At 40.2% G+C, this 24,806-nt stretch overlaps 3 protein-coding genes across 10 annotated transcripts in view; 2 read left to right on the top strand and 1 right to left on the bottom strand.

Annotated features, from left to right (window-relative positions):
• The first annotated feature begins 3,307 nt into the window (after positions 1–3,307).
• On the top strand, positions 3,308–13,900 carry LOC311061378 (homocysteine-responsive endoplasmic reticulum-resident ubiquitin-like domain member 2 protein). Of its 2 annotated transcripts, XM_084079985.1 has the most exons (9): positions 3,308–3,414; positions 5,724–6,082; positions 8,403–8,480; positions 8,833–8,949; positions 9,116–9,249; positions 9,956–10,081; positions 10,328–10,618; positions 11,690–11,777; positions 12,469–13,900. In XM_084079985.1, the coding sequence occupies exons 2-9, from the start codon at positions 5,936–5,938 to the stop codon at positions 12,634–12,636; spliced, it is 1,149 nt and encodes a 382-aa protein (XP_083936111.1). In that variant the 5' UTR covers positions 3,308–3,414; positions 5,724–5,935; the 3' UTR covers positions 12,637–13,900. The 2 variants fall into 2 exon arrangements, with proteins under 2 accessions (XP_083936111.1, XP_083936112.1); XM_084079986.1 differs by lacking the exon at positions 8,833–8,949.
• A 2,425-nt stretch (positions 13,901–16,325) lies between these two features.
• On the top strand, positions 16,326–17,108 carry LOC311061714 (blastula protease 10; the record flags this gene model as incomplete). The annotated part of the gene is made up of 1 exon (XM_084080403.1): positions 16,326–17,108. The coding sequence occupies one exon, from the start codon at positions 16,326–16,328 to the stop codon at positions 17,106–17,108; it is 783 nt and encodes a 260-aa protein (XP_083936529.1).
• Positions 17,109–18,686: 1,578 nt separating this feature from the next.
• Positions 18,687–24,806, bottom strand: part of LOC311061945 (sodium bicarbonate cotransporter 3-like) — a 77,362-nt gene continuing 71,242 nt past the window's right edge. For all 7 annotated transcript variants that reach the window (XM_084080661.1, XM_084080660.1, XM_084080664.1 and 4 more), the window contains one exon: positions 18,687–22,694. In XM_084080661.1, the coding sequence (XP_083936787.1) occupies positions 22,671–22,694 (24 nt within the window). In that variant the 3' untranslated portion in view covers positions 18,687–22,670. The remainder of the gene's footprint in view (positions 22,695–24,806) is intronic.

Genomic DNA, 24,806 nt, shown 5'->3' with positions numbered 1-24,806 from the left:
TTTAAGGACTGCTACTGTATAGTTGCATGTAATTAGCACTAGTCTCACAGGAATACCAGGGTTAACAAAGCGTGGTCATTGAACTTACAGCAGGCAATCCGATAGTTGTGTTATCACTAAAGGCAATCTCCTCACTTGAAGACCTCCCAAACACAGGAAGGACTGTATGGATTGGCCACCATTCATTGTCTCCACCAGGCTGATTGTCTCATTGACCCCTGTCTGTCTGTCTGTCCGTCCGTCCGTCCGTCCGTGGACAGCTAATCTCCGGCACCATTGGACCGATCGGCGTGAAACTGTGCACGCACACTCCCTGGAGGCCAGAGCAGAACCTCTACCCTACATGTTCACGTTGGCCTGTTAAAGTGCCACCAGGAGGCAGATTTTTTACTCCTACATATTTTGTCCAAACATCAATTTGTATTAATTTCTTGCGTTATGTTTACAATTACAGTGACATGTCAAATCAAATCAAGTTAATTCATAGAGCACATTTAAAAACAACTTTCATTGTACCAAAACCAAAGTGCTGTACAGAACAATATCAACAGCACAACAGAAAAAAACAATAGTAAAGCTACATACAGAGGCATAATGTGACACAACAGAATATGTCCAAGTGATGTGGCTATGGCTATTGTTCTTATTGCCGATAATGTGCAATATCTAATATTCTGGTGTAGGGCATCAGGCAATATTATTGGTTTGTTTGTATGTTCTGGTTTATATGGATGTGGATGTGCTGCTGGATGTTGACTGTAGTTTGATTCTATTGTATATGTACATATTGTGTGGAGAGGCTGTATGCTGCTACAATACATTGTCTGTGTTCTCTCAAATGCCCAAGACAAATTTCTCCTAAGGGAGACAATAAAGGCTTACACGCACCATGAATCTTGAATAGAGTTTTCCCCGAAGCCATGCTAATCGCTTCACCTCAATGGTGGTTATACTCTGGAATCGTCTTTCTTCTTTAAACGGGTGAACAGCAAGCTATCAAAGTAATATGGTACTTCAATTGATATTGAGTATAACATAATAAATCTTCTAAAGACAGAGGCTGCAGCAGTTTAGTGCATACAGTATATTTGTCTCGTAGCTGCTTCAGCAGTGCCATTGATGAATCTCGCCTTAAGACCCACCTTTATGCCCTGGCTTTTAATTCCGTTTGAGTTTCTGTGTTTCTCTGGTTTTTTTTTCGCATTGCATTGTTTTCTATGTCTGCTGATGCTGCTGCGTCATGTATTTTCTTTGTTTTGTTCTTATCTCTGTACAGCACTTTGTAGGCCTTGAGTTTTAAAATGTGCTATATAAATAAAGTGGATTGGATTGGATTGGATTGATGTTACAGACTGTATTAAGAGGCGACATGGTCCTACAGCTGAATTGTCCCTCGGCAAGCAAGCCTGAGCTCAGAGAACCAGATGACAGCATGTTAGTGTCACACAGCATGTTCTTAATAAGCACATATAGAGCATAAATAGCTACATTTGCAGAGGTAGACTGAGGATATGAGTCATGACTGATAGAGCTAAGATGGACAGGAACCAACAGTCTATCATTATATATGATTACATGAATGATTAAGTATAGTTTAAGATTATGCTAGATGAGTTGTACTTAAACAACTTGATCCTGTATTAATAAAGCAGCATATGCCACAAACAGATCTATATGGCTATGCAAATGACACTGAATCAGTACAGATATTGGCATGAGTGTCAAACCTCCAATGCATTACAAGACCGACACTATTTGAGCGTTAGTTGAATCGCAAATACAGGTTTATAGCTGATTAGGTACTGACATACTGAATATCTTCATATTGTCTGTGTTTTATTAGATTTTTTTCACACAGGCCGAGCTTAAAACATGGGCTTTAGGGGCTGCAGACCAAGCTGCAAGCTTTATAGAAGTATAAACCTACATCTATTGTACCAGTGGATCTGTGCAGGCTGCTCCTGTATAACAACGAGTAAACCTATTGAATTCTACACCGGCACACTTTTGTTTTAGCAGGCACACCAAGGCAAACATACCCCTACTATGTTACCAAGACAAGAGTACCAATAATAACCTTTACTTCAGTTATTATTGTAGCATCCCAGGGACAGGGCATTGGACAAGGATGGACTTCCCTGCATTCCTTAGGGTGGCACCCTGACATATATTGGTCTATTGTTGTGTTGTGTTGCTATTTGTCATGAGGAATGCATATGTTGTTTTGAGTCATTCATTTAGCCATTTATTTTAGCAGTTTTAGCAGGCACACCAAGGCAAACATACCCCTACTATGTTACCAAGACAAGAGTACCGATAATAACCTTTACTTCAGTTATTATTGTAGCATCCCAGGGACAGGGCATTGGACAAGGATGGACTTCCCTGCATTCCTTAGGGTGGCACCCTGACATATATTGGTCTATTGTTGTGTTGTGTTGCTATTTGTCATGAGGAATGCATATGTTGTTTTGAGTCATTCATTTAGCCATTTATTTTATGTTAACGTTTGGGGGTAAATTATCGGGGAAGTTACAGCTCCTCCCTCCTATCAAGAAAAATTGCCATGCTTTATTGAATCCTTACTTCACTATTATACTTATTATACATCTAAAGGGAACCATAAGTGTTGACATCAACCACCAACACTAGATGGAGCCAAATATCAATAGAGAGTTGCATTTGCACCGTTTAAAGTCACTGCATAATTGTTATAAAAAATGTCAAGTATGTAATGTATTGATTTCATGTATCTATAATCAATCATTCAAGTTCTAAGATTAACAGAAGTCACAGACCTGTTCACAGCAACGGAATAGCCTACATGTATTAGATAGAAAATTGAAACCCTCCAAAATGTTCAAAATGTTTCTTTTTATACAGGGAAACAGATCATATATATTTTTGCTGTTTTAAAGTAATTTAATTTCGATGGATAATTGAGTTGCTTTATTTGCTTTCCTGGTGGTGGTTTTGTGATTCCGTTATTTAAAAAAAAATATATATAAATGTGATTTGTTTTTATGAACATAAATCTGACATATCTATCAAGCTACAACATGTGGAGAGCTGCATCATGTGTAGATATGGAAGACTTCACTTCTGGACTCAGCTGCTGTATTTTTATGTAATTTTTGCATTTTTTAAATTGATCATCAGATACAAAAATCGGAGACAAATAATACGAGCTATTACAATCTAGAAGTATTGCATTAATTAGAACTTACTGTACTGTACAGTACACAGCATCATGAATGGGCTGATCCGATCAGCTGTTCGTCTCCCCTTCTGACGTCACTTCCGCGCTGGAGGATTGCTCCATCTTCTGCTGCGAATAACACGACAATAGTGACCGCGATTAAAGCACTTGTTTTCTACATGTCAAGGGATTTGGGGGATTGGTTGCTATCGAAGGTAGGTAAACTCGCCTGTCGTGCGTGTGTTTTGAGACGAAATGCCTTAATAAGAGCGATGTCAGCCAGCCAAGTTCGCCTTTTACAACTTAATTCTGCATTAGCCGCCTGCCTGCTAACCTGGGAAGCTAGCGGTGTTGCCAGGTTTTGAGTGAGAAACAAGCAAAGGAAGCGAGCCCTTCGCCCTTTAAACATACATTGGCTATTTGTAAATAGCAGATCTATAAGCTCACAACGACGCAACGCGTTGTGAGCTTGTAGATCTGCTATTTTAAACAACAAAATTATCTTCTAGAAAATGTGTAAAGTTTTGAATATTTTTGAAACATTTTAACCACACAAATCTTGTATGGGTCCCTGGCATAAAATATTTTCAGATGGGGGTCCATTCCGCAGACAAATACATATTGGTCCTTGACTTGAAAATGTTTGAGAAACTCTGGTTTAAACAACATTAGGAAGCAAACCCAAATAAGCAACTACACTTAAGAAACAAGACCAAAAGAAACGCAACCACCTAACAGCGGCTTTACATAAAAACAAGCCCAAAGTCGCTTATAATAAGCGGACATGGCAACGCTGGAAGCTAGCGGTCCTGGTTGGAGGAGTTTTAATGTTGTCACCTATTCTATCTCACGGACCCTGCTTCTTATCCGATCCACCCTAACATGTTTCTATTCTATCTCATGGACCCTGCTTCTCATCTGATCCACCCTAACATGTTTCTATTCTATCTCATGGACCCTGCTTCTTATCTGATCCACCCTAACATCTTTCTATTCTATCTCATGGACCCTGCTTCTTATCTGATCCACCCTAACATGTTTCTATTCAATCTCACGGACCCTGCTTCTCATCTGATCCACCCTAACATGTTTCTCTGTAGTCTCTAGTGCACTGTTTCCCAAACACTGGGTCGTGGACACATTTTTATGGGTCACGAGTAAATATAAATCCCTTTATGTTTTACTTTTGTTAACTACATTTTGTTTTTGATTATTATTATTTCAAGACAATCCAAAAAAAGAAACATTTTTATGAATTAGGAACAAATTCAATGATTTTTCTAAAGAATTTCATTAATAAATACAATTTAAGAAAGAAATTCCATAAATTTGATAACAAATGTTTAAGTAGTGAAAATAGCCGATCTACAAGCTCTGTCTGCTTGTATAGATCTGCTATTTTGTTTGGGTCCCGGGCAAACATCTAATGTGTCTTTGGGGTCTTGAGCTAAAACGTCTGAGAACCACTGTTCTAGTGGACCTTTGCAACAGTGTGTCGTTAAAGGCCCAATCCGACCCTGTTAAATGTCATTAGGCTTTCAATTTTCACAGATTTGTAGACTTTTTATGTATTTATTTATTTGCCTTCGTTTTACCCCAATGTGTTTAACATTAGTGCTATTCCTTCAATCAATACCTCAGTCTAGATCACTAGAATAAAACGTCTCTCCACTGCCTCTTTACTCATTTTGTTTACGTTTCTTGTGTCACTGATTATCCACCATCTCTGTCATAACCTGTCATGCAATGTGTGTGAGCTAAATATAGTCTAAACCAGTTGTCACTGGTTTAGACTATATTTGAGCGGTCAAACACCGCTCAAATTGTCAAATAATATAAGAATGAGGCAACATTTGTGAAAATAGCGGATCTACAAGTTCAAAACACTTGTAGATCCACTATTTTCACAATATTTATCTGTGGAACTGAGTCTGATAAAATAGAATGCCCCAACTCCTACATTCAAAGTGCTTATCAGGGTGGGGGGTCCCCAGTTGAAAATTAAATATGATTATTTGGGGGGGTCACGGCCTGAAAAGGTTGAGAACCACTGGTCTAAATTGATTCTCAGACAAAATAGTTGCCTTCAGTCAACTGTCACTGTATCGTCGTTGATGTTACTTCAATGCCAAATATTTGCTTGTATTGATAATGATTCCACAAACAAACTACCCAGCTATAGCAATACTTCCAAGGAAACAAACAAACTGTTAAAAAAAACTTGCTATATTTATATGTAGCTAAAATTTTAAATGACACGAATGCTTTCCCAGATTGAATGAGTTTAGGGTGCAGTAAAGTGATGTAATTCTATAAATTGATTAGACAAGCTGAGTGAAATGACTTTTCCATGTTTGGGTATCACATTCCCATTACTAATGATAATCTCTCAAAGAAATTTACCAATAAAAAAATTGATATTGTGATATTTGATTTAGTCAATATTGTCCATCCATCCCTATTGAATTTCCATGCTTGGAAGATGAACTATATTTAATTATCTCTATCTTTATTTGTCCCCCAGGGCCAAGCTATGTGCCATCTGATCCACCTGGCAGCTGAGGTTTGAATCAGTTTTCAACAGTACATTCCAGCTCTTCTCTGACGAGCCTGAGGGCCGAACATTTTTCTTCAAGGAGTTATGTGCACCGGTGTATAGAAGAGCATCACTTAGAACGTAGCACTATCGAGCGATCCAGATCTGACTTTAGTGTTGAAGACAGATGGTTTTGAAACATGGAACAAGGTGTTGTGGACAGCCCTGTAATCCTGGTCATCAAAGCTCCCAACCAGAAGTACGTTGACCAAACCATCAACTGCTTCCAGAACTGGACAGTGGAGAAACTTAAGGCCCATTTGTCAGACGTGTACCCCAGTAAACCAGTGAGTATTTCACATGGCAGGACAGTTAATAATGTATGATCGTTACGTTTTTAATCGCTTTTTTCCCCTTCATATCCGAATCATGACCATTCATCTGTATAAAAACTGCTGCATGAAATTAACATAAATGTTATATTTCCATAATTATTTCCACCTGGTTGTCCATGCTCTTTTATCCACTTTCCTGGCATTTAATAATAATAATAATAATAATAATGCATTTTATTTATACATTTTACATTTAATTGAAACAAATCTGAAAGTGCTATTTGGGCACTTAGGGGAAAGAAAATCCCAGAATGTTGAACAATTTTCATAAACGTTCACATGACGTGGCATTGCGACACATTGGGATCTGCTATGTACACTATTTATGCATTTATATTTTACAAAAAAACAAATGAAATGTATTTGTGTTCAAATATTGAATTCTATAAACACAATTAAATCATTAATCACAATTATTTGTAGGACAATAACACATTTTAAACAATCTCTGGGCACTTTGACTATAATCACTAGCCCCATTATCAAATTCATATGTTTTTGTTCAACCGGGCTTGCCTATTATAGGAACAAAAAAGAAAAGGTAAATCTACTACTTAAATGTACTATTTTTGCTGGTTATAGAGATGCTTTCAACATGGCGGCCATTTAACTCAATGGAGGCACCATGTTGAGAGGACAGTCCCTATTACTTTCAACGGTGTGATGTCATGTTCACAGTTGTGTGGAACAGAACAAGGGATATTTACATCAGAGGAGATTGGCTAGCATTGATCTTCTGCTGAGCCTAAACCATGCAGTATTGTTATGGCAACTGAATTTCCCCCGCAGGATCAATAGTCTATCTATCTATATCTGCAGTCTACTGAGATCACGACCACAGCATTACGAGGAGACACCAGTGCGCTTAGTTTGTTTGGATGGTTCAGGTGTGTTGCAGTTAGGCAGACATAATGGTCCATCCTGTTGTCATAACAGAACTGTACTTTATCACACAGCTACACTTACACGTAAGCTGATATTATGGCATGTACTATACTGAAGAGCCTTGGCGTGCTCCTTGTGAAGGGAGTTATTTTATGTAGGTTATGTCCTAACTTCATTTGAGTAGTGAATGAAAACCTCCAGCTAATTATCTCTCTAAATAGATGATTGTGTGCTCACACTGTGCTGCGATGAACAAGGGCTTATTATTGCCCTTGTTTTTTGTCAAACAGAAAAGTACAAACGTTAAAACACAGTTCATAAAGAACTTGTATGTGTTTCAGAAACGTTAACATATTCTTGCAGTTGAGTTAAATAGAGGTAGGAATTTGGCTAAAAGAGTGATAGCCCACTGTATTTGTAATATTCTTGGTGTTCAAGTCTGTCAGGCTGAATGGGGGGGGGGGGGGGGGGGGTCAGGTGAAATTCCTTTATGCTGCTAATCTGATTTTAAAATATTTCTGTTTTCAGTTGTACTGTGAAATGAGGGCATACTGTGACTCTTTGTAGGAAAAGGGCACTAGGTTTAGCATAATGTTTTTAGATGCATTTTATTTTAGCAAGGGTGGATTAGAGAAAGTTGAACTTGACTGACCCTAACAGTCCCTTTGAATACAGCATAGCCTGAGAGGAACACAGCTGACCTTGCTGTAGGCCAACATTGTGTCTAATCCACTGTTAAGACTCATTTATCCTGTAAACTCCACTGCTCTATTCTCACGTGGTCAGACCCACCGTCTTACATCATCAGTTCCAGTGACGTAGGGTCTACATACACAAGTGCAGCATACAAGTCAGCATTTCTGGGTTTTGCCAGAGAAAAACTCTGCAACAAAGTCTGTTGTGTTTGGTCAATTCATATATCTGTCACGCTTTTTTTCTTCGTTACACATCTAAATCGTCTGGCTACTACTGCAAGACTACTGCTGCTTAGTCTCCGTGACAACTATGCCTTTAAGTGACTTTGATCTACATGGCTGTCATATTTACACTTTCCTTGCAATAATTATTGGTGTTTATATGAACGGGTGGCAACCAAGGGCAGGGGTTTGGTTCGGCCTGATGCAGCCTGCCCCAGATTGAATAATATGAACGCAGTGATGATTACCAGGTGCACTTTTCTTTTTTAAGCGCACACACACACACACACACACACACACACACACACACACACACACACACACACACACACACACACACACAATGTCTCCTCAAACGTGCATTAAACCATTCTTCCATACTGCAGCTGAACAATACTGAACAATCCTCCAGACTTGAGACCATCCACACATCTTCCCTGCTAACCCACTTCTCACTGTTGTATTTTTAGAGTTCCAAAGACCAGAGGCTGGTGTATTCTGGGAAGCTGCTTTTGGACCACTTCACCCTGAAAGACGTGCTAAGAAAGGTAAAGGTTGCTGCTTTCTATCGGCCAAGCATAGGGTAAGGATGAGGCAAATGGTGAAAAACGAAAAAAGGCATGGCATGGTGAACAAATGCATTGACCTGAACTGAACATTTACGTAGTCTCTTTGAAATATAAAGCTTGATGGTCCATAATACATATCCAATGCCCAAGATGAAAGTCAAATGGCTCATAGGCTGACAATAATACAGATCATTGTCCAAATGATATTGCTGAAAAACGTACACATCCTCTTGATTAGCTCTCATTAATGGACATTTCTTTCCATTTCACGCCGTCAGCTGTGCAATAGTTTACCTAATGTTTGCTAATGACCTCCGGTGGTTTCTTTCAGCATGATGAATACCACATGCTTCATCTGGTGTGCGCATCACGGACGCCTCCTGGGTCCCCAAAGTCCCACAGCAGCAACGTTAACAAGTCCCCCGAAGGCCCCTCCGTTGGCCCTGCGGTACGATAACCACACCATCACACCTCTGCACTCATTGCTGTTAATGTCATCATCACTGTGTATGTTTCATCATCAGTTACACCTACAGTAGATGTCTATAGCTCCTGCTGAATTGATTCTGTGTTATTGTAATCTAACTCTAGCTCTTTTGTTTTCCATGTTTCAGACGAGTCAGAATTCTGACAATGCCTCAGCTAGTCAGAGCAGCCATTCGTCCTCTCCCGGGGAGAGTGGTGATGGGCTGAGACATCGAGCGGGTCCATATCCTTACTATCCGATGCATCATGCTTTCATGCACGGGTAAGAGTGCACTCCTTAATAAGAGCCCACCTTTTGCTATCTACCTATAAATTCCACAAATCTCTGTGCGTACGTCATTTGCATCTCTGGAGAACCATCCAACCAGATGCTCCAAGGGAGGCCTGTGTCCATAAGGGTGTCACCCATGCGTGAATCAACAAGATTAAGGCAAAAACACGTGAATTTGCACCAGACGTCGTCATAAGACGCACACACATGGCAATTTGCATCAGGCATTGCCCACACATGAATCCATGTCTAATGATGACGCAAATGATGGGGAAATGGGCGTTGCCCGTGAATAGTTAACGAAATGACACAAACGGCGGCCATTGCCCGCAATGCGTAAATGACGTAAACTGACAGGTATAACGCAACCCGAATGACGGGCGTCACCCATAAATGATGAAAAATAAAATGAGTGGTGTGGTGCAAACTACGCGTCGTACATACTGAGCAAATCCCACACCAGTGTATGAAGGCTGATCAAGACATTCTATGACTCATTTCAAAGAAATCCTACTACTGCAGTCTGTGTGAAGGAGTGTGCACAAATACATTTTTCATTCTTAACAGTTTCCACCATATACAGCTCTCAATCCAGTCGATACAAAGCATAATACATATGAGACTGAGTGCAGAAGACGTGGCTAGTGGGATGTTTGATGACTTTGTGATTACCATCTCAATCTTTTCTCTTTTCCAGATACTCGTGGAACCAACATGCCCCACAGCCAGCCCCGCTCACAAATGTGACCACTGCAGCCATGTACCCGCCCATGACACTAATGTGGTGGCAGCAGCTATATGCTCAGCAGTACTACATGCATTAGTACGTCTCCTCGTGTCTGTATCTCACATCACTGTGAAATAGTTGTCAAAGTGTAATCAAAATCAAATACGAAAAAGTTAGAATTTCAAATTGTCTCTCTCAGCCCTATATACTTAATCATAAGACGAATATCAAAATAGCCGATCTGCAAGCTATAAACAATGCAAAACATACACACAATACCACACTGACAGCAACACCTTCTAATACCTCATGCACCCCCCCCCACCCCCCATCTCTCCTCAGTCAAGCATGGGCTGCCTCTACTCAGCCTCTCAGACCAGAGCAGGCCTCGGCTCAGTCTCATCGATTGTCCGGTCTCCCCAACCAGCCTCTGGCGGAAGATCGCCGTGGCAACCCGCAGGTCCAGATGAATGCCCAGGGAGGGGAGGTCCTGAACGAGGACGAGCAGAACGGTGATTGGCTGGACTGGGTGTACACCGTGGCGCGTGCCGCCATCTTGCTCAGCATTGTCTACTTTTACTCCACCTTCAGCCGCTTCCTCTTGGTGTTTGTCGCCCTGTTGGGCTTCTACCTGTGAGTTCCCTCCCTTTCTTTTCTTAACCCATTCAATCTGGGAACGCATCTGTGTCATTTTAGATTTCTTTGGCTATTAAAAAATAGCAGATATACAAGCTCATAGCGTGGTACCGAGTGCCTATTTTTGAAAATGTGTGCAAATCTTTTAATATGTATTTTTTTAAGCGAACAATTGTAAAATATTTTGTTCCAGGGACCTCCAGAAGCAAAGATTTTAGTTACAAATGTTCGCTTTAAAGAAATATATATATTCAAAGATTTGCACAAATGTTCAAGATCTTTAAAAAATAGCAGATCTACAAGCTCGTGGCTATGAGCTTGTATATCTGCTATTTTTGAATAGACAAAGTATAAAATAATGGTTATACAGTTAGTAGCTAGATTGAATGGGTTAAATCTTGTGGGAAATCTTTGTACAAATAATCACATCAGGGCAGTACGTCCGATATTGGGGTGAAAAGATTATTCGAATAAACATGCCAAATTAATCCAAAACATTTTACTAATCAAATAACTGGTTTAGTGGTCTATAATCTAAATCTTTTTTGTGCTATTTAAACATTTTATAAAATGTGAATGCTCGTCTTTGTTCGATCTGCTTGGTAAACAGCAAGCTGTTTGGGTTCAGAAAATGTACTATGAACATGTACTGTGGTTTAGTACTTCACATTGTATTTTACTGTAATTCTATGGTCTAAATGAATGGCATAGATTAATCAGATAATGAAAACTATCAACAGATTCATTGATTATGAAATTGTTACTTGCAGCGAGTCTGGAGCAGGTTTGCCTCAGTTTAGAATCTCCTGGGTCCAGAACTGTTTAATTTTAGTGATGATGCGATAATGATCAAATCTCCCTTACCCACCCACCCAATTAAGGAATTCTCAACACGATCTTGATGAAATGTTTTATAGCTCATGATGCCAGGCAGCAGTACATTTCAACCAAGCAAAGTACGTTTTGAGTAGTCATGTTACTTGGCAACAGACGTGTAATTTCCTTCGTTCTCTCTCCTCACTCCCCTTGCCTCTCCTTCATCCTCCCTGTCTTCTGTGTGTTCCCTAGGGGACAAGCGGGCTGGTTTCAGAATGAACTCCGGCTCCCAGGAGACGACGTGGAGGGAGAGCTCCATAACCCTGATTTACAAGAGATGGTAGCAATCTCAATCTCATTAATCCTTGTAACCTTTATCAAGAAAGTATTTCCCCAGGCTGAGAGGCTGGCATTTGAGTAAACCATGATTGCCAAGAATTTATGTAGTCATTTTCAGAGATGCCAGTCTACAACTCAATAAATTTGCCTAGGAAATCAGTATTTGAAACTGACAGCACTATATCTCGAGACTAGAGTTTTATCACTTTTATCACTAAAGCTATATACAGTATATTTACAGCATATCACTACAGTTACTGTAGCATTATATTTCTAGACTAGAGCACTAAGTAACGTACAGTATATCTCTATACTAGAGCTGGTCGATATGGACAAAATCACAATATTTTTGACCATATACCTCTATCAATATTGTGACAATAGGGTAAATGGCACAAAGACGATCTATCAGCTGACCTTGCAGATCAGCTATTTTAGAAAATGTTACAGTTTTTGAAAGTATAAAATAAGGCTTAAGTGGTTAAAACCAGGAAAAGACAACACTTATGCCATAAAGATTTTACGATGCGATTTCCCAAATCCCAGACGATATCTAGTCTCATATCACGGCCCAGCCCTGTTCTGTAGCTCTACATTTCTAGAGAGTATATTATGTCTATACTAGAGCTAAACATATTGCGGCTGGTACTGCATTGGCCTGTTTGATACAATCAGCCCTTCATCTCATTCAGGAACGGGTGATGGATGAAGGCCTGGATGATGACGGAGAGAGCGGAGAGGAAGGGGCAGAAGATCCTAACGGTGTCCCACAGGCGGGCTTCCTGTCCTCCACCTGGTCGTTCATCATAACTTTCTTTATGTCACTCATTCCCGAGGGGCCGCCTAATGCAGCGAACTGAGTTGTAGGGTGAAGTTGCCTTTAGGGAGTGACTTGGAAGTTGGAGGCGGATCAGCCTGCCAGTCTGTGCAAGCACCGCCCTTGAGTACAATCAATCAGTTAGTGCACCGACCATATGCTCCTTGTGAGCTGTGTAGACCCGAGTTTGAATCTGACTCCCGTCTTTTGAATTTATATATTCAAATAAAGAATGGTTTTACAACAATTGCATGACTTTTTACAGACTTGTCTTTTTTTTTTTTTTACAGTTACACTAGCCGATTATTTTACCCTCCCCCCCCCTCCCAATTTAGTCGTTATGCCAATTGATTCTCCCCATACATTTCTGTGTTGCCACTGCTATTTCACCCTACTGGCTCACCTGCCAGTGAGGAGCCCCGACCCGGAGGATGTAGTGCCTCCATCCTACTTATATTTGACTTCCCAGCCCGTAGGAGACACTAATACAGAAAGAAACATAACCCTCCCTCCTGAAATTGCACAGGTGATCATGCAGCCTGGCAGGCTGATCAGCCTCCTCGTCAACATCAAAAGGCACCTTCACCCTGTAGCGCAAACTGAACGCACACAGGGGCAATGACAGTTCCCCATACTAACACATTCCTCATTTAAAGAGAGGAGTCACTTTGCTGACCTGCTACCCCAGAGGAACCGTTTCAATTGCAAGGCGACAAATATTAAGTCTCCTACTTTTTTTTTCTCTTGGAGTGAACGGCGGCTGTCATTGACTTTAAGTCAAACTACACTGGAAACTCACATCCCTACCAAGTTGTGAATCAATATGGAACCACTGCTCATCAGAGGACTGTTTTCTCTGAAGCAAAGACAATGGATTTTGAAGTGTGCAGTGACAGTCTGAATCCTTGGAAACCTGGATTAGTGAAATAAACGATGTTCTTTTATTATGGTAGAAATAATACATACAGTAGTATCGGTTACTATAAGTTGTTATATACTTGTAGATGGTGAGCATCTTTGTAATGTTGTACCAGGAAAACACTACTTCTGTTTCACAATCTAAACAAGTGTTGTCTTTATACCGTAGTTGCAATATTTGTCAAACTTGGATATATTGTATTGTTCACCAGCTTGTAGTGGCTGTATGCAAAGAGCAAGACTGTTTAAAGGGCTACTTTAGTTTAATCAAATACGACCAGTTGTAAGTGTATGTCATGACAGTTTTCTTAGAACTTAATTGAATGCTTTTTGGTCTCAAAAGTATACATTAAACACTGTCTTAAATGGTTGTCAGTTTAAACATTTTAGCAGACGCTCTTCTTGCCTCTTATTGAGAGCACCTTTTATAATGTGCAAGATCATAGTAAATGGAATGAACCCTAGGGCCTATTAAGTGATCAAGTAAAGCATGGCAAGAAAACAAATTAACCTACTTGCTAAAAAATAACTAGGTTAACATATCAAACCTAGCATCTGTTGACAAGCATACAGCATGCATCTATTCACCTGTTTCCTAGGCTGTGTGTTTTCCACTCCTGTCGATTTCATTGGATATCATTGGTCATCTGACCAGTTTTATTGGATTTCATTGGATCAAATCGACAGGAAGTGTAAAACACACAGCCTAGGAAACAGGTGAATAACATACGAAATAAGGAGTGCTAAGGTTTTCAAATTGCTGAAAAATGGGGAGTGAATCTGCAGTCCTGACTGAGGGGGTGGGGGGTTCAGACTCAACAGTTAATTCCACAGTTTGGGAGCCAAGAGGGTCTACAGTAGGTCAATAAGTATTCATGTGATGGTAACACCTTAAATCAGATCACTTCCGTTGGTCAGAGTGTTCAGGTCCTGGGGATCACAACACTAATCATACTGAAGATAATTGGTGGCGGCCACATACAGTATGCCACCAACATCATGAATGGAAAGTCTGTAACACTTGTCTGAAGAAAGAAAGAAACACACACTATGTCTCCTGGGCGTGACCAATTATGCGTTTGGCAGGCCGACACTCATACTTTTGGATTGCCCATTTTTGCCTATATTACTTATATCAGTATAGGCCTACTGTATGTCACAAGAGAAATATTTTCCATTGTAATAAAACCAACAGACATTATATGACACCAACACTGAACACTGCAGGCCAAAAGCTTCATATTTCCAATGCAGTGCAAACAAAGACCAAGTAGAACCACACAAAATTATTGATCTGAACAAGCTAGCCTACATCAGTTTCCAGTGATGGAATTACTCAAAACTTTTACTCAAGTAAATACCTTAAAACAAAACCAGTAGAAGTACCAATGGTTCAAAACTAGCCTAAATGTAGCCTTTAAAATGCAGATTGAACAATGTACAGTACAGTAAAGAAGTTACTTTCCATCAAAGCCAGTTTCTAGCACACTCCAGCAGAGCACACTGCAAGACATGTAGCTGTGCTGTGCAAAAATATTGGCATGGCCTACCTTCAAGATGGCATATCTTCTTGTTCATTTCATTGCAGCTTTCAGGAACACCAGAAATTAACCTTAGGGAGAAGGAGGATTTGCCACTTTTTACATTTCATACAATATGAAACCATAAGATAAATAGGCTACTTCATGTTCTTGTGTACCCCTAGAAACAAACATTTTGTCAAGATAATGTAGTTCACAAAAAAACTGAAAAAAGGGTTCCTTTGGCACAATTAACTTACCCCCAGGGGGGTAAGTTGGTCATGCCAAAAAGCTCATGTACCCATCCTATTAGAATACATTTTGTTAATCTGTAGCAGCTTATTAAATAAGAACGCCATGTGGTAACTGTGGTACTGTAACAAATCAATCATATCAATAGGCTCAACTTTGTCGAAACCCAGTTGCTCATCTTACCCATATCCATAAAGGTAGACGTACACATCAGCTGCAACAATGATCCTTTAGCCATACTGTATAAAAAGCGGGAAAACCCACGTTACATTTAGATTTTCAACCAAATGTAAATGCTAGCTCCTGTGTCACCAGGTGTGAGCGCGAACGATAACGTGAATGTAATCAACAATTAAAGTTCCAAAAGTAAAAGTACTGAAAGTACGGCAGAATGAATGTCCCATTTCACAATAACCTGACTGCCAGATGGACGAAGCTTGCGTCAATACCGCCCCCATCTGGCGAAGTCAGGTTAATTTCACAAGTGTTCAAAGAAATCTTTTGAAAATAGCAGATCTACAGTACAAGCTCACAATTGTGATACCACAGATCGGCTATTTTCAAATGGCCAAAATGGGTTGAAGTGGTTAATGTATGTTTTGTAATAATAATCAAAATGTAAGTAACTAAACAAGTTTTCAAATAATTGTAGTGGAGTAAAAGTATAATATTTGTCTCTGAGATGTAGTGGAGTACAAGTAAAGGTACTACAAGTTGGAAATACTCCAGTATAAGTCAAAATACCTAATAACTGTACTTGAGTACATGTACTTAGTTACTTTACACCACTGCCACACAGCCCTGAAGAGGTATGGGGTGTAATTGGCCAGAATAACTGAAAACACCTGTGTGAGTGTTCCAGGGCCCTGTGACATTTACAACGTCTTAATTGGGCCTAGACTGTCTGCACCTGTGTTAACAAACAAAAAACCCAAGCAGCTTCTGATTAAGTGATTCATGGCAAAGAAAATAATCTGTGGAACACATTGTTCAGATATTGATCGAGTCACGCGCATTCACCTGCTTTCCATCTGCAGCCATGATGTTTCAGATGCTTTTAAGACTCCTTGCTGTCACCGAATGTGTTTATAGAAACGTTAACAGCAGTCCCTTGCCGGTGAAGGAGAATTGGATCGAACAGGGTGTGGAGCGCATGAAGTCAACCCCAGAGACCCTGGAGGAGCTGGCGAACAGAGATCCAGTGGCGTATGGGGACGAGCTGGGTGAGGGGGAGAGGAACGCGGTGGACAGCTTATGGACACAGGTGGACGCGGGCGGGCGCGTTTTGGTGCCATATGTAATCAGCCCGTCTTTAACCAGCCGCGCGCATGTCATTCGGGCAGCAATGGACATGATCTCCGAGAAGACCTGCGTGTCCTTCCACCCGAGGGTCGCCGAGCGTGACTACCTGAACTTCAAACGGCACCACGGCTGTGCTTCCTACGTGGGCTGCATCGGTGGACCGCAGACTCTGTACGTGGGGCCTTACTGCCATAAAGGTAACGTTTGCCATGAGATTCTCCACGCCCTGGGCTTCCACCACGAACAGACACGGCCGGACCATGACAATTACATCACGATTATTTATGACAATATCATCGATGGGAAGCAGAAGAACTTTTACGAGATCCATGGGAACATGTTAGGTACTCCTTATGATCCTTCTTCTATCATGCACTATGGATCTAGATATTTCTCTGCAAATGGCTCGCCCACCATCGTAGACAAGTCTGGTTCGGGGTACATGGGACAGAGACGTTTCATGACGGAAGGTGATAATGAAAAGGTCAACAAGCTGTACAAGTGTGATGCCAAAAACAATTAATGTGGCCGGTGTCCCCCTAACCTCAATCACGTTTCAAAACATCAGCTGGCCTCTTGTCACTGCGCTGTATTGCAAGGCAACCGACACAAATTAATTGGGGTGATCTGTGACTAGATGGCTTCCTCACTGTCAACATCATCAACGCTACAACTTCTGGTTACCACTGGAGGGCGCAGTTGCTCAATACAGAGCGGAAGCTGCAACCTGACCCCAGCAGTCATGTGCAGTCATGTGTATCTTTTTGACTGAGTAATGAGTATAGGCCTAAGCCTACTTTACACCGCACAGTACGGTTCGCTTAGCTCTTTTAAGTCAAAGAGGTGGCATTATTGTAAAACTCTGAAAATGTGGAGCTCAAAGTTTTTTTTACAAATTGATTTCACCTGCTTGTATTGCCTCACTGTTTGCCAGTTCAGTTGATCATCTTCACAATAAAGGCACTGTTGCAACTAGCATGCTTACGCTTGTTTCTTTACTTTACCATACTTACAATGGGACAAATGTATTTCTTTTTTTAGTTTACAAAATGCTTTCTTGTTGTTCAGTGAGGTGTGGGGAAACAACAAGTAAACTGTTTAGAGCAGGGGTCTTCAACAGGGGGGCCGCCAAATCTTTGTGATAGGACTTTTCTTTTTTAAATCTGAAACACAATTTTAATTTTGCACTATGTAGTCCCTGCTTCATCTCTCTCAGTTAAGGGGTCCTTGGGCTGAAAAACATTGAAGACCCCTGGTTTAGAGCAGTAAGTATACACCTGTTGACAGTGATTCTGGTCCCTCAGAGTGGCTCTCTGTTCCCACCCTCACATGGCAGGACAGAAGGCTCGAATTTATCTGTCATGGGCGTGTTCCGTACTACCCCATCTAAAAGCAAAACCGATCAAACAAGAATGAGATTCTTCCTTGTTTATGCAAGAAGAGCAGAGCTGGACCACTGAGTGTAAAACAAATCTGAATTCAGCATTGGATATACAGTAGCAGGGGTGGGGCTCTAGCCATTGGCATTCCTGTTGAATTCCAACACAGGCACACGTCATTCTATTCTACTTATGGAGGTACTGATTAGTTGATCCCCTAAACCAAATCTTAAATAATTAAGGTTTGTTCCACCAAATGTCTGGAGTCTGGACTCTTCCGAAGTTAAAACCGTATTGGGTTTAAAAATGAATAATGGAACCGTTCTCATTTTCAGCAAATATATTCTCTAATATTTGTATTTGTAAGGTATGTCAATAGTTTATGTAATAACACTTATTTTAATTCGACTCAAAACACATATATAGTAAACCAGAGAAACGCATAATTTAGCAGTGGCCTCTTAATCTTTTTCCATAGCTGGTATTTGTCAATACATTGTCAATATATTTCATGAAGTTGCCTGAGATCAATGGATGCAAGATCTCAAATACATGATTGCATGTAGCCGTTACCACACTTTCAAACCTGCTGGTTTATGGTGCCAGCCATATAACATTCTTGCTGTTCATCTTGTTTTGGCATGCTTTTGACAGCGGAAAACGATGCAGAATGACTTGAATGAATAAAGGAATGACAAACTTGTAATGTAATTATGTTTTATTGCTTTCTGTCATCCATTACAAAAAATAGCTTTCATCCTTTCTCAGGAGTTCAACAGCAGGAGGATGTTCTGTGCATTACTGAAGTCAGGTCTGAAACATCACAATGTAACCTTTTTAATTTTAAGGACCCCCAGTTTGATATGCATTAGGCCACGGACCCCCATTTGATACAATATTTATCTCTGAGACTCAACTCTGCACTGTATAATGCTCTTAATTTACTCAAGAGTGTGTAACAGTGGAACGCCTTACGGGTCCATTTGGTTCCATTTGTACACTCAGTGTTACAGATGCACATGGGTCCATTTGGTTCCTAACTGTCAATCATTTAGCTGGGGACCTCCTGGAGGTCCCTGGACCCCACATTCAGAACCAGTGATGTAAGCAACGTCACAACAATGTCATATAGGGATGTATTTGTAAACACATCATCAGTGAAACAGAATTCACCCACCGTTTCTAAACTGATACACATCTATAAATTCATAGTAAACATTACAGTCAATAGCATCAGACTGACAGGAGATACACGAAAATAGTCTTTTCAAGAAAATAAAAACATAAATTAATACTATTCTGAAAAATAGAATTGCTTTTCTTTTGTTGTTGATAGTGTTGGATTTTTTTCTGAGGATCACCCAATAGATATATACATCACTCAGTCTCTTTAATCTAGCACTACGTCATTGATCTGTGTGCAGATGATAAATACAGATTACATTATACACAAATGGAAATACACAATGCAGGTGAAAATGACCACTGAAATAACACATAATATTGTCGGCCAATCGGCCATTATGCCAAATGAAGACTGAATCACAAAACAATAAAACGCTTTCGTAATAAATGATTGTTCCAGAGTAGAATTTGATATTGATATTGGTGGTACAAGATCATTTGATAAACATTCACATTAAACAGTTCAAAAACGAGGACCTCGATATGGATTACAGAGTTTTCCAATAGTGTACAAATGCTACAGCAAAAATACACAAAAACATCATATGATCTATAAACAGGAAAAAACAAACTTGAGATGCATCATTTCATTTATCAGTGGGGCTGAAATGAAGACTTCCCCATACTGTACAACTGTCACGTTAGAACAACATACTGTATGATTTAAGCATGGAAGCCCATCTGCCACTCAATAAAATAAAAAAGAATTGTGTTTTGTCTTGCAAGTGTTACTTAAATCCCACAATGCTAAGTTTTGTTTTCCTCACAATTGCCTAGTATTTCGTACTGAAAAAATAAAAAGAATCACTGTACTCAACATGCAGTATGAAGTCAAATTGAGATAGGAAGTCAGAATTGTGTGTGAGTGTACGTCTGTGTGTGTTTATGGGGGGATTCAAATTAATTTGGGATTGTAACCAGTGGTGGAAATGGGCTTCCACATTTAAAACTCAACATATTAACTCTCATAAGGTGGCAGTCTTTGGCCTTTCAGTGTGCCACATGTGGATCTGGACATCTTTAGATACAATAAGTATGAATACGTTAACAATACAAGACTCACACACAAGGAGCTTTCACAAGGCACATAAGCTATTGTCTGTATAGTTAGCTACAGTACACACCAATACACCCATTGAAGCAGACACACACAGACAGACAGACAGACGGACAGACAGGTCTCCCTCGGATGATCGTTACCTACATTTGCCAATCCATACATTGCATGGTACGTCATATTTGTTATTGCTAAAACAGGACTGCACTTACGAGAGCCAACCCAATAGAATACATCTACACATTTTACGAGAACAGTAGAAATATTTTGCATAAAATGACATCTGTAATACTGAAACTTACCACTTTAATCTTTACACCATATACAGTATTACAGACAAAGATACAGACTGTATAAAAACAGGTGCAGCTGATCGAGTGTAGGAACTTTTTTTTTTGCACCCTATCATTTAGTTTATCATAATGCATTTTCTATCAAAAGAGTTGTGATGCCAGCAATGACTGAAATAACACGTAACAGTTTAATACTGCCAACTTGTGACAAAGACAACCACAGTCAGAAAGTCATCCGATTCCCGAGTTGCCTTCCTCGTTGAACACCAGCTCTATGGACTTCACAGGAGAATTGTTTTCTTTTAAACACAGTACACTACAGGCAGCTGTAGGCTCTGAAATTACCCTCTACTGGCAAATTAATCTAAAGTGCTTACTGTACAGTACAACAACGTCATATGGCCTCTGAAAGGGTTTTCCTGCTACAAATTAAAAGACTATTTCTACCATATAACAGCACATTTGAACAGCCACTTAAAAGCCCAATCCAAAATCCTAAAATCTGTTTCCAATCCTGTTATATGTTATTTTTTGTGGCTATGTTATGTTTCTGTCATGGATTGGGCCTTTGACCTAGAAATCACCTGACCACCGACATTACCCCCCAGCTGAAGAACAGATGGACTGATTAACATGGAGTGTACTACTAGTTATATGGCGTAATAGTGCTAGTAATTCTATGGAGTAATAGTCGAGTAGTGCTAACTGCATTAACACTTACATTGGAATTATTGCAGTGAATTATTCTCTTTATTAATCTATGGAAAATACAAAGTATGCTGTAATACTGTATTAGTACTATTACAGTAATCACCAATACTCATTAATAAAACGTTTACCAGAATTCTATAATGTAATTACATCACATTTAATAAATTATGTACATAGTGTTACCATGTACTGTAATACAGTAAACCTGCCCTCCACTGGTTAATATAAAGGTTAATACACTGAATAAGGCCACTGTAAAAAAAAAAAAAAGAAGAAGAAGAAAAAAGTAGAAAAAAGAACAACAAAGTGTTACTTTACATTCTTCCTTGTTGTTTTTAAAGTTGTGTGAGTTGTTGTACATTACTAATGAAGTAAATCAGTTGGCACTCAAAAGATTACAAAAGAACCTGAATGGCTTATGTCTTAAGTGTGTGTGAAGCTGGTATAGTTAGTTGATTGTATATTGTGTACTCTGAGGGCCACTAGTACAGTGGTTCTGTATTTGGCCGTGGATCCCCTATCTGAAAGGATTATGTGCCGGGAGAAAAGATTTATGTCGATAAAAATGTTCAAGATTATTCAAAATCTTTCACAAATTTTCAAGATGATCAAAAATAGCTGATCTACAAGCTCACAACACATCACATGTGACCCGTTGTGAGCTTGTAGAGAAGCTATTCTTGAATAGCTGGAGTATAAAATAGGGTTAAAGTAGTTAAACAGATTTTGATGGTATATTAACCAATTCTGCTGGGGACCCCCTGGAACCCCCCCTCAAGGACCCCTGGCCCCACTTTGAGAAGCACTGCACACTAGTATTAACAGACAGTGCAAGAAAGCTCACACAATCTGAGCTTAACATAAAAACAACAAGCTAAAACCAAAGATGTACAGTACTAGGAATCAGCTAAAACCATAACATAAATACAACATGCCGGAAAACAGAAGTGAAAACATACAGTACCCACGTTTGGAAATTAAAACTCAACTCAAGCATACAAGCAACAGCATGGCAGAGATCAGAGCTCTGTGCCTGTGAGGCCCCTCTTCCTTTGGCATCTGTGGATGTGTTGAGATTGTGAGAACTCACTACATAAGGTTTTCTTTCTGCACCAGAGGGCAGTATCCATTCACCCATTTCCCCTCCTCTCCTGCGTGGCGTGCAGTCATACCGGAGTGTACTGGAGACAAACGGCTTGAGTTCCAGGGGGAGAAAAAAGACCCACCCGTTGGCCTCTAGAAAGAACTAGTCCAGGCAGGCTGCGCTGCCTCAACAACATGCCCCTCCATTCCCACTGCCAGGACAGCCCCTCTCATTGGGGAGGGGGGGGGGGGGGTGGGGGGGTCTAGCAGTGTATGGTGGAACATTGTTTCAGAAACGAAGGCCACCTCCTCTTCCTCATCACAAGAATGTCTCGGCAGTAGAGCTCTCCCCGGTGGACTCTGGGTTGACGTTGACTCTAACACAGGCCACCTTCTCCTGGCTGTTGCAGACGAGAGAGGGCAGAGAGAGAGAGGAACAGAGAAGAAAAAACATTTAAGATGGTGTTTGGATTACTGGATGGCACTTATACAGATGTGAAATTCTGTTAGTTGTGCATATTTACTCAACATATTAAGTACAATTAAGTATGTTATTAAGATTCTCAATTTGTCTATACACAATTAAGTATTTTCCCAGCAGTTGCACTTTGCATACAGTGTGATGCATACAGTCCACTGTACAATGCACAGTCTTCTGTACATGACTAGAGTACAATGCACAGTCCACTGTACAATGCAGTCTACTGTATGATACAAACAGAACACTGTACAGTTGTCTGTACATGACTAGAGTACAATGCACAGTCTACTGTACATGACTAGAGTACAATGCACAGTCTTCTGTACATGACTAGAGTACAATGCACAGTCTTCTGTACATGACTAGAGTACAATGCACAGTCTACTGTACATGACTAGAGTACAATGCACAGTCTACTGTACATGACTAGAGTACAATGCACAGTCTACTGTACATGACTAGAGTACAATGCACAGTCTTCTGTACATGACTAGAGTACAATGCACAGTCTTCTGTACATGACTACAGTACAATGCACAGTCTTCTGTACATGACTAGAGTACAATGCACAGTCTTCTGTACATGACTAGAGTACAATGCACAGTCTACTGTACATGACTACAGTACAATGCACAGTCTACTGTACATGACTAGAGTACAATGCACAGTCTTCTGTACATGACTAGAGTACAATGCACAGTCTACTGTACATGACTAGAGTACAATGCACAGTCTACTGTACATGACTACAGTACAATGCACAGTCTTCTGTACATGACTAGAGTACAATGCACAGTCTACTGTACATGACTAGAGTACAGTACAATGCACAGTCTACTGTACATGACTAGAGTACAATGCACAGTCTACTGTACATGACTAGAGTACAATGCACAGTCTACTGTACATGACTACAGTACAATGCACAGTCTTCTGTACATGACTAGAGTACAATGCACAGTCTTCTGTACATGACTAGAGTACAATGCACAGTCTACTGTACATGACTAGAGTACAATGCACAGTCTTCTGTACATGACTAGAGTACAATGCACAGTCTTCTGTACATGACTAGAGTACAATGCACAGTCTTCTGTACATGACTAGAGTACAATGCACAGTCTACTGTACATGACTAGAGTACAATGCACAGTCTTCTGTACATGACTAGAGTACAATGCACAGTCTTCTGTACATGACTAGAGTACAATGCACAGTCTACTGTACATGACTAGAGTACAATGCACAGTCTACTGTACATGACTACAGTACAATGCACAGTCTTCTGTACATGACTAGAGTACAATGCACAGTCTACTGTACATGACTACAGTACAATGCACAGTCTTCTGTACATGACTAGAGTACAATGCACAGTCTACTGTACATGACTAGAGTACAGTACAATGCACAGTCTACTGTACATGACTACAGTACAATGCACAGTCTTCTGTACATGACTAGAGTACAATGCACAGTCTACTGTACATGACTAGAGTACAGTACAATGCACAGTCTACTGTACATGACTAGAGTACAATGCACAGTCTACTGTACATGACTAGAGTACAGTACAATGCACAGTCTCCTGTACATGACTAGAGTACAATGCACAGTCCACTGTATGATACAAACAGAACACTGTACAATGTACGACACACACAGTCCACTGTCAACACACAGTCCACTGTCAACACACACGTTCTCCTGTATGACACACACAGTCCACTGTAAAATGCATACAATCCACTGTACGACACACAGAGTCCACTGTACGATGCAGTATATTGTCCGATGCACAGTCTGATGTATGTTGCATATAGTCACAATGCAAACATTGACTGTATTCACTGTGAATGCTAGCTAGCATGAGCACACTGCAGCTACGCTACATGAGCCAAGTACCTGAGTTCACAGCTTTCCATGCTCTAATTTTGGCAATTTCAGCAGACACACACACACACACACACAAAGAAGACAGGCAGGCAACAGATCACACACAACACAGAACCCCACACAGAGGACAGGCAGC

Source organism: Gymnoscopelus microlampas, assembly GCF_963454915.1.
Source record: "Gymnoscopelus microlampas genome assembly, chromosome: 15".
NCBI classification, from domain to species: Eukaryota; Metazoa; Chordata; class Actinopteri; order Myctophiformes; family Myctophidae; genus Gymnoscopelus; species Gymnoscopelus microlampas.
This window is presented reverse-complemented; position numbering and strand designations above follow the sequence as displayed.